Source organism: Brassica oleracea, chromosome C3 (genome assembly GCF_000695525.1).
Source record: "Brassica oleracea var. oleracea cultivar TO1000 chromosome C3, BOL, whole genome shotgun sequence".
Taxonomy (NCBI): Eukaryota; Viridiplantae; Streptophyta; class Magnoliopsida; order Brassicales; family Brassicaceae; genus Brassica; species Brassica oleracea.
Window position 1 is genome coordinate 12,379,192 of NC_027750.1, and position 10,431 is coordinate 12,389,622.

Genomic DNA, 10,431 nt, shown 5'->3' on the forward strand with positions numbered 1-10,431 from the left:
TAATACATCTGAGTTCGAGTCAGGAGAATCTAGCCGAAGTTCGAAGGTGAGAAGGAGAGAAAGTGTGAATGTTGATATGCTTAACATTCGCAATCTGGTTCGGGATCCACAAATTCATGAGCGTCTGAAAGCTGATTTAGTTGAAAATGTATGGGCAAAATTTGGTGATCGTAGTGATTAATCTTTTGTATGTTCTTGAATTTCCAATGTATTAAATAAAACCTTTTAAGAAATAATTAAAAATATTTAGTAAGTTTATGAATTCTCAATGTATTGAATTACAACTTCTTAAAAAAAATCAAATTTTTAATTTTTTCAAAATTTGTTTTTTTTTCCAAAAATATATTATTTTATTTGTATGAACCCGAACTTGAGGTTCATTGATGGAGAAACACATTTGATTCGGGTTCAACACTGTTCATGACCCCACCATTAAATACATAAAAAAATCCAATGAACCCCAAGGGGGGTTCATTGATGTACATGCTCTTATTGATGCGAAGGAATAGGCCGCTGCTCAACTGCTCTCTGACGAACATTCCCACGCTATCAAACGACAAGGTTCTCCTCCGATCATTCCCCAACCATCTCCTGGCCAAGTTTTGTGTCATGTGGATGCTGCTTGGGATCTACGTACTGGTAATTATGGTATAGGGGGTCTATTTTCGGGATTGGAAGGCACTAGGATCCCGTCCCTTAAGGTTTCTCGTTCCTCTGTTTCATCAGCTCTCATGGGAGAAGCTCTTGCTGTTCGCTTGGCGGTGATGACCGCCTCCTCGTCTAACGTCTGATCGCTGATAATTCTTTCGGATTCCCAGGTTCTCATCAACATGATTAGAGATAAGGAATTACGTCCGGAACTGTTTGGCATCTTGTATGACATCTATCATTTTAGTTTATCCTTTGATGTTATCTCCTTTCATTTCATTCCTCGAGTACATAATGATGCTGCTGATAAAGTGGCTAAATCAGCTCTGACATCTATAAACTCTGCCTCCCTAGTCGGAGAGTGACTCTGTTTTCTAAATTGAATGAATCGTAGTTTGCCCAAAAAAAAGATATGACCATCTCTAACCATATTCTTGGATTATGAAAACAAAAGCAAACAAGTAGACCAAACTGTCGCAAGAAATAGTACCATAAAGTTTTTTTGGCACATTTTTTTCGGTTATCTATTAAACTATTTCCAACGTATTTTGTTAATTATTTTTAAATAGAACATGTATATCATAGAAATATATTACACTAATGCATTCTTTTAAAGTAGCATTCCCTTAAATATATAGTAAAAATTTGAGGAATACTAGAGGAAAAACAGAATTTTTTGTCTAGACAAAGAAATATATATAGATGATAGTAAATTTGATTTTAATTGTTATTATAAAGACAAATGTAGAAATAGTTTGAAAAACTTAGAAACACCCATATAAGAAGGCCAAGGGGCAGTCTCGTTAATCTATTTATCGATCACTTAAATACCAAGGCAGATGCAAACTAGAACAAAAATGAAGTACCATCTCATTAAAATAATAAAAATTTAACAGCTTATTCTTGTTTGACCCACCAATTGTGCTCGATCAAATGCTCCATCCAAAAACTATTTATGAAAGAGTAAACTCGTTGACTAATCATTTAGATAATGTGTGAGTTTTTCATGACTTAACTGAAAACGACAATAGGAAGAATGACAAAACGCTGAATTGACTAAAGACAGGTGCGACCCGTAAGAGAATTCAAATGAACACTCGAGTCGTGAGTCTCGTGACATGAAACAGACGGCTACAATACAAAAGTTCTCTCCATCTTTTGTAAGGACCGTTTATACGCGTGCAAGTCCTAGATAAATATGAACACCACTTTAGTTAGTCTAAAATTATAATCTTATTCTTTATAGGCTTAAGATATATACTAGAATTAGCAACGCATTGGCTAGGGGCCAATAGACCCCGTTCCATTATAGTAACTTAATTTAGAATCCTACTTGTGGAGAAGGACTGTTGAGACTTTAGAGGATTTAACCGTCATTAAAGTTAATTTTATTCCAATCAGGCTTTTCTTAAAATTTTGTGACTTAGGGTCCGATTGGCGTTACGGCTTTGAAAGCTCTGTGGAATTAAAAGTTTCTAAATCTTCTTTTTTACCAACCGTGTTTTAAAAAAAAAAAATCAGCCTAAAATCTCTAAAGTCGCAATAAATTTATGTCCTCTTTTGTGTTGTTTTTCCTAAAGCTAACAATACGTAACTTTTGCAATTTTTTTTCTTTTTTTTTATTTTTTCTCAAAAAACATTTTTTTGGCCTTTCATAACTAAATCTTTTATGTAAGTTTGTAACAATTTTATTAAAACTTAAGATTGACAAATTGATCATTGATTTTTTTCTTGTTCATTTGAGATCCATATTGTACTATTTTTACAATCATATATATTTAATTTTTTAATAGTAGTATAATTTTACATTTTAAATAAAATAATTTAAATATTATTCAAACGTCTACAATTTTAACTACCAAATTGATTTTAATAAAACTTAAACTAACAGCCAAATTCTCACGGCCATAATTCTAAAGCCAAAATCTAAAACGAAAGTCATTACCAATCGGAGCTTTAGAGTCTTCACAGCCTCTTCTACCTTTTCATCTGTTTTTCTAACAGCCAGGGGAATCATGACTTTTAAGGAACTGTGAAAAAATAGAACTAAAATCTTTTTCTTTTTTTTTGTTTCTTTTTTTCCTAGAAAAATTAAAGAGCATCTCTACATCAATTTATGTTTCACAAATAAATTCATTAGTACACAATTGCTCTTTGATTTCTTTAGCTAAAGATCCATTTTTCATTAAAAAAAAAACATTTGGTGATGCTAGAGAGGGACGCAAATTAATTTCTTTAGTTTACTCATAGCCCAAAACAACAATCAAATTGTTAATGAGATATAACCCAAAACTTTTTCTTGATAAATTGATTTTAATAATTTGCTCAAAAAGTTTATTTCACATGTATACAATAATTTCAAATATGGTATTATATTTTTTCACATATATAAATTTAGCATAATTTTTTAATAGTCATAACTTCTAAATTTTTTGATACCAATCAGACATTTACAAATACTTAAAGTGACGGCCACAGTTTTTAAAACCAAAATCTCTGCATCCAAAATTTTAAAGCCAAAAGCCTAAAGCAGAAGTCGTTAATAATATTTTTGGTTTTAGTTAATAAATTTTAATCTTATTTAAAAAAAATTTAAAAAATTGTTGATTTCAATTTTTAGTTATACAATCAATAAATAAAATATGTTGTTGATAAATTTTGATTGATTTCTTGTTTTAAAATACCCAATATATTTTATGAACTTGAATAAATAAAAAGTAGATTGCAATAAATATGTAATAAATTTTGAAAATGAATCATATTATATATTTATAACAGTCACAACTTCTAAAACTTTTGATGCCAATCAAGCTTTTAAATTTTTCTAAAGTAACAGTTAAAACCTTTAAAGCTAAAATCTCTCTACAACCATGACTGTAAAGTTAAAGCCTAAAGCGAAAGTTATTACTAATCGGGGACCCTAAAGCACAGTAAGTATGCGAATTTAAATCTCAAGCTCACTTTAATTAAGCCTTCAAAGTTGTCTTGGAGAGTTGGCAAAGAAATTTCCCCACTTTAATAATTATTATATACATCTGGATGTTTTTCTTGGTATTGATTTTCTTGGGGAGTTGGCAAAGAAATTTCCCTACATATACATCTGGATGTTTTTCCTGGCATTGATTTTCTCGCAAGTGGGCATTGCTTGAGAAACTACCAACACAAATTTTAGAATTATACCAAGAAAAACATCCAGATATGTATATAATAACTTACAGCTACTGAAATTTGATTGGCCACCAAACTACAAAAACACTTCAAGAAGGCTGAAGTTCAAAGGCAAGTTAGAGATGGACGGACACATCAATATAACCTAAAACAAAACATCATAAGTATAACATTAACAGCACACACCCAATGGCAAAGCAACAACTGTTGATGCTGGGAATCAGGGCGAGCTTTCACACTCTCTCCGCCGTGCTTGTAGCCGGAGTAATATTCACTACTGTGTTTTTGTCCCGAAAGGTTTTACCAAAGGAACATCCTCAAAGCGACGGTGCTCCAAACGTCGAAGACGGTAGAGACTGTAATTTGTTCGAAGGAAAATGGGTATTTGATAATGAGTCAAACCCTATTTATAAAGAAGAAGAGTGCAAGCTCATGTCTGATCAGTTGGCTTGTGAAAAGTTTGGAAGACAAGATTCGAGTTACAAATTCTGGAGGTGGCAACCTCACACGTGCAATCTTCCCAGGTTTATATTTCTTTCTTTATCGTTTTCACTTCAAATTTTACATCTTTGTTTATGGCAATTCGCATAAACATGTTGCATTATATATGCAATTCATATAAACATCTTGCATTATCTCCGCTGATACTACACTTTTCCGCTGATAACAGAAGAAGTTTTTCTTTGTCTAGTAATTTAGGGAAAAGAACTGACATCATTCATCTAACATTTTTTCTTCTTCTTTTTCTTATTTATGTATTCATTTTGTAAATAAACGGTTGGAATGATCTCATATAAATATTTAATTGAATATTTGGTTGTATCATGTATGTTACAAAAAGCCCTTTGCACCTTAACTATATAATTATCAGTCAATTGATAAGGACTAGCTAATATAAGAGAAGAGAAATAATACTTTTCCTACATTTTTGTTGGTAATAAGTATTCCCTCCGTTCTTTAAAGATACATATTCTAGAGAAAAATTTTGTTTCTAAAAGATTCATTTTTTACATTTTCAATCCATGTTTTATTAACTAATTGCAAACTTCAAAAATCTTAATTGCACTAATTGATTTTTTATTGGTTTAAAATTGTGGAAAAAAAATGAGCACAAAAAATTATGCAAATTTAATATGTTTTATTAAAATGTGTGAAAAGCTAGAATATGGATCTTTTAGGAACAGATGGAGTATCATTTTAGTCCTCAGCAAAGCAAAAGAAAAGTGAATTCAAGTGGTTTCGACCTTTGAGCACATGCTAGTTTTTTTGGTCAGCCAATTCATCCCTCTCGTCCGTTATTATTTGGTAATAACGAATTTATTAAATTAACTGAAATAGAAATATTACAATTAAGACAATTAAGGGTTGTTTCTCGAAAATAACAATTAAGCTTTGTTAAAAATTTGATACCATGGTTATTACAATTTAAATCTTTCATGTACGTTTGACTAAGAAAAAAATGGTTTAATGAACGTAAAAAAGGTTTAATGCGACGAAGTTGCTGGAGAGTCTAAGAAATAAGAGGATGGTGTACGTAGGAGACTCCTTGAACAGAGGCCAATGGGTATCCATTGTGTGTATGGCTAGTTCTGTCATTAAAAACCCAAAGTTGATGCATATGCACAACAATGGCTCTAACCTCATCAGCTTCAAATCTCTAGTAAGTCCTCCAAAAAAATCCACACGCAAATTATAAGTGCATTTGTACATAATTCCCTACTGCAAAATTATTTATCAAGAAAATCTTAAATATGTGGAGAAAATCAAGCCTATAGTTTCTATCATTTCATCAGATATATACGTTGAACGTAAAGTTTATAAATGGATCACCAAATAATCCAAGACCGTCTTTATGAATAAATCAGGAATATAATGCTACAATAGATTTTTATTGGGCTCCCTTGCTGGTGGAATCCAACTCGGACGATCCAACAAACCACAGGTTACCCGAACGGATTGTTCGGATCCAATCGATAGAGAGACATGCGAGGCATTGGACGGAATCTGATATCATTGTCTTAAACTCTTATTTATGGTGGAGAATGCCTCATATCAAGACACTGTAAGTTTCTTTACTATATATAGTTAAACTCAATGATTATCTATATATCTGTCAATATATATGGATAAGATACTAAACAAATAAATAATAGGTGGGGGTCGTTTGAGACGTTAGATGGAACATACAAAGAAGTGGAGATGGTGAGAGTTTACGAGATGGCTTTGCAAACATTATCTCAGTGGTTAGAAGTTCACGTTAACTCCAACCGTACCAAACTTTTCTTCATGTCCATGTCTCCCACCCATGAAAGGTGCGCAGTACTTTTTCAATATATCCATCATAATACCTTTTTGATCATAATTTCATGTTCATATAGATCCGTATTTTAATTTTTTACTCTTCTTTTGAAAAATTGAGATTGTTATATTGGTATTGTGTGGTAGACATGTTCTAATGAAAAACATGTATGTAGGGCTGAAGAATGGGGAGGCAAAACTAATCAGAACTGTTACGGAGAAACAAGTTTAATAGATAAAGAAGGATATAATGGAAGAGGGTCGGATCCAAAGATGATGAGAGTTGTAGAAAATGTACTTGACGGGCTAAAAAGGCGAGGACTGAACATGCATATGATAAACATTACGCAGCTATCGGAGTATAGAAAAGACGGTCACCCTTCGATATACAGAAAACAATGGGAGCAGTTGAAGGAAGATCAAGTCTTGGATCCAAGTAGTTACTCAGATTGTATACATTGGTGTTTGCCTGGAGTTCCTGATGTCTGGAATCACCTCCTTTATGCTTATATTGTTGATAACCACCACTCTACTTGATAACTCTTCTTACATCTTTTATTTTCCTTTCTTATACTCCACTTCAATTGTACAGCTGATTTACACATTTACACTTAACCTTCAATTAATCCTTGCACAACGTTTCCACCTGTTTTTCTTAATTTGTCTTTCCTTGTAATAATATTGATGATTTTTCTGCGTCAGATAGTTTTTTCTCTATTTTGTTTGATTTAGTTTTGCTAGACTTATCTTAATTATTATTTTTGATAATCACAATCGTTAACTATAGTTTGTTTACTCTTTTTTATTACGAGTGTCAATTATACTGGAATTTCTTAGTAATTTATACTCAAAAATAAATAATTAGAAACACTACCCTTTTTGGGTCAGAATAATTTTTGGCTTTCATTTCATCAAAATTTGGTTTTGGGCCATGAATAGGTATAGGAAAACTTATATTGTTTTTCAAGGAAATCCATAAATAATGTGTGTTATTTTCTTTGTTACCTCTTAAACCATTTGTAACTCTAGAATCTGAGTGTGAAATATTGTTTTAGTTATACATATTAAATAATATGTCTATAATCATATAACCGTTAAATGTGTGTCTGTATCAATTTTAGTCATGATCATGTCACATTTTTTTTTGAGCAATCATGTCACAATTGTTTTGGGCTTTATACTAAGAATCATTCCTTCTCGGTTCATCTGTAGCTGTGATGGCTTTGGAGCACAAGGTTAAGCGGGGAATGTTGTTTATCATACCCATTTATGTAGTCATTTTGCATGTCTTATCTAAGTCTTCTGCTCGAGACTTCTTTCTTATTATTTGAATTAGGTTTATGATTTGCTTTATATATATATGTAATTTCTCTGTTAATATTTAAGAAAGGATTTGAATCTTTATAAATATATTTGACTTTTAATATTTGTTTTTAATTTTTACGAGTATTTTATTAATTAAAACTGTAGTTTGTTATCGATCATAAATACTGTGTAAGCTTTTCTTTTACACTAAGTCTTATTGACCATGTCCAAAAAATCGGGTGAGACCAGGGGAGAATCTAGAGAACATATTGAATGGGTGTATTATTGGTAATAAACTTAAAAGAATCTATGTGAGAGATTTGAACTCAGAATATTATGGGTGGATCATAGGCTAAATTTGCCATCTAATCCACTAAAGTTGCAATGTTTTTATCTATAGAATTGTGGATATCAATATAAATATGTTGCAGTTGCCACCACTTCTCATAAAGTGGCTTCGCCCCTGGGTGACACGATCGTCTAGTCGACGATAATGCGTGCAGAGAACTGGCTGCACCGCCACAAATGCAGATCACTTAATCGAATTTTTTTGCAACCTCTTGTTTTTGATCCAATAAATTTTTTAAACCAGTTTATTTTAGTTGTATCTTTTAGATCTATAAGAGTTTGATAGATTTGGATCAAAAATGATTTAAAAGAATGAAATCAATGGAAAATGGCTGGTTTTTAATAAGGAAAGTAACATGAAAAAATGATAACTAAAAGATGATTTTTCTTCTTACTTAAGAAGACAAATTAAAGCCTAAATTAAACAGTATGAGACTTGAACTCGGATTATATAGTAGCAATATCTAAGTCTGACCATCTAAATATTACAAATTGAAATATTTATCTGCACATACACAATAAATATTAATTAAAATATTTATCTGTACTAAAGTTTTGTTTGAATAAATTTTACATTCATTCAAAACAAAAATAAATAAATATTAAAAAATAATTTCTAATTCATTATTAATTAATCTCCAATTTTATTTGCCGATTGACCGTCCAATTCACACACAGCTTAATTCCGAACATAGATTTTAACCTTTAGAAACCGGTTATCTTTCATACCCTAAAAAAATATGTGCAGATGTGTACGTTAAATTCTGTGCCACTAGGTAGAAGGTTGAGTAACTGCGAAGTTGGCAGGACAGAATCATAAAGCCGCCCTGAAGTGACGCTCTAATAATGTTTTGATTTCTTCCCAGAATTTCCTCCATTATTTCTCAATCGGAAAACTAAAAAACTTAAATTTTAGTCATCCTTTTTTGGATTTTTCAAGTAAACTCGTTCTTTGTATTCCAATGAAAGTTGTGATAAACCTCTACTGATTGAGGACTGTGTGGTTGATGACCAATTTAACGAAAAGCTGATCAAATGGAGTTGAAAGTGTCAGAGTGAACGTCTTTGCAGATTTCAGGCAATTTTTTTTTTTTTATCGCTGAACACAACACGCATTGGTTTTCTTTAGAAACGTACCTTCAAGTTTTACAAATAGATCTACAACTGTCTTTTACAGGTTCCTATCATATGTTCCCTGAGGTTATGAGAGAAATAAAAATAGCCAGGCTTGTTCTCCTTTGGTTCTTGACAAAGCCTTTTTTAATCTCTCGCCCTTCTTGAGGGACGTTGAATCATGTAGCATCTAAGTTGTGTGACCAACACGCAAGAATCTGTCAAGTGTTCTTGAGAGTTTCAGTTCTCAAGATTAATAAACTCGAAAGAGTAATAGAAGAGACAATAGTAACGCCAAGGAAAGAATGAGCTGAACCGGTCGGTTAAATGGAATGCGAACCGGTCGGTTTAATGGAACCCCAAACCGCCTTTGATAGTATCTGACTCTGTCAAAGAGCTGGTTATAATCACGACATCTCTGCATCCAAAACAGAGGCTTATATCCTTTTTCTTTAGGAGTAGCTTCTGTTTGCGACACATTTCTCTTATTCTCCTCTTCTTCAAGAGGAACATTAATCCTCAATGCTCTAATATCAGGAACATTAGGTGAACTCCATGTTCCTCTTGTACCGTTTCTATTACTAGCACTTTCAGGGCTACCTCTCTCGTCGTCAATGTCTATCACACAGACGGGGGTCCTCTCACCGCAACATCTACTCAAGTTGATGCTTTCACTGCTGAAACTCTCAGATGTCTGAGAAAATCCAGACAGAAACATGGCAAGGTCATTGTGGAAACTGAAATTTGCACTTTCCGTTTAAATAAGGAAACTAGGAAAATCATAATTTTCCAGAGGTCCCGGATATCTGCTAATACCAGACGTCAAGCAATCAGAACACAATAATGACAACAATAAAGTATAAGAAATAGAAAAGAGAGCAAAATAGATCTTATTCCGAATTCGCGTTACAACAAGGTAAGAACCTGAGCTACGAGAGCTGTCGGCGAGATTTCTAGTTCTAAAACCCTAAGACGGCAATAAGCTAGTTGAGTCGCAGCTCGAATAACAAAAACAGAAATATGCCTAAATCGTTCTAAGTGCTAAGTTTTCTCTGAAAAAGTCCTTCTTCATGCCTCTCGCCTAGAACTCTTTATATACTGGCTCCTAGGTCGGTTTACGCTTTTCCCCTTCTGCCCTTAAGCCGTCATAGCATAAAAATGGAGATATTCCATTTTTTCCGATCTTCGTAATTATCATCAAAATTTCGTATTTATCCGCGGAAACTTGACATTTATCTTTCCTTGCGAACCAAGCGTAAACCGTCATGCGGCTCACGGGCTGTTGGTTAAGAAATCGTAAGTTGGGCCTCGAGTCATGTCTTAGGTCCCTTTGGGCCGTCTTCGTACTCGAAACGTTTATTACGGCTTCTTTCGATAAAGAACGAACTTTCCGCGATTTTTACGGTAAAGTTTGATTGATAACTTAGAATGGCAGGGAACGTGAAATGGGTTCGCTACGGTCTTCGGGAGATAGCATCGAAGGGTAGACGAGAATGCATGGACTAATGTCATATCGACGTTTCGGAAGAGCTCGGTCGCTACGTAGCGACC

General features: G+C 33.1%; 2 protein-coding genes across 2 annotated transcripts in view; one reads left to right on the forward strand and one right to left on the reverse strand.

Annotated features, from left to right (window-relative positions):
- Positions 1-3,927: 3,927 nt before the first annotated feature.
- Positions 3,928-6,778, forward strand: LOC106332485 (protein trichome birefringence-like 34). The gene is made up of 5 exons (XM_013770946.1): positions 3,928-4,340; positions 5,299-5,476; positions 5,682-5,878; positions 5,970-6,128; positions 6,291-6,778. Exons 1-5 carry the CDS (start codon positions 4,006-4,008, stop codon positions 6,649-6,651), a joined length of 1,230 nt encoding a protein of 409 aa, XP_013626400.1. The 5' UTR covers positions 3,928-4,005; the 3' UTR covers positions 6,652-6,778.
- Positions 6,779-9,133: 2,355 nt separating this feature from the next.
- LOC106329897 overlaps positions 9,134-10,431 on the reverse strand; it is a 2,286-nt gene continuing 988 nt past the window's right edge. Inside the window, exon 3 of the mRNA XM_013768503.1 lies at positions 9,134-9,574. Coding sequence (XP_013623957.1) covers positions 9,134-9,574 — 441 coding nt within the window. The remainder of the gene's footprint in view (positions 9,575-10,431) is intronic.

Coding starts and splice junctions, on each gene's coding strand:
- LOC106332485 (XM_013770946.1), top strand. CDS start 4,006: ATGGCAAAGCAACAACTGTTGATGCTGGGAATCAGGGCGAGCTTTCAC. Junction 4,341..5,298: donor CACACGTGCAATCTTCCCAG/GTTTATATTTCT, acceptor AACGTAAAAAAG/GTTTAATGCGACGAAGTTGC. Junction 5,879..5,969: donor ATGCCTCATATCAAGACACT/GTAAGTTTCTTT, acceptor AATAAATAATAG/GTGGGGGTCGTTTGAGACGT.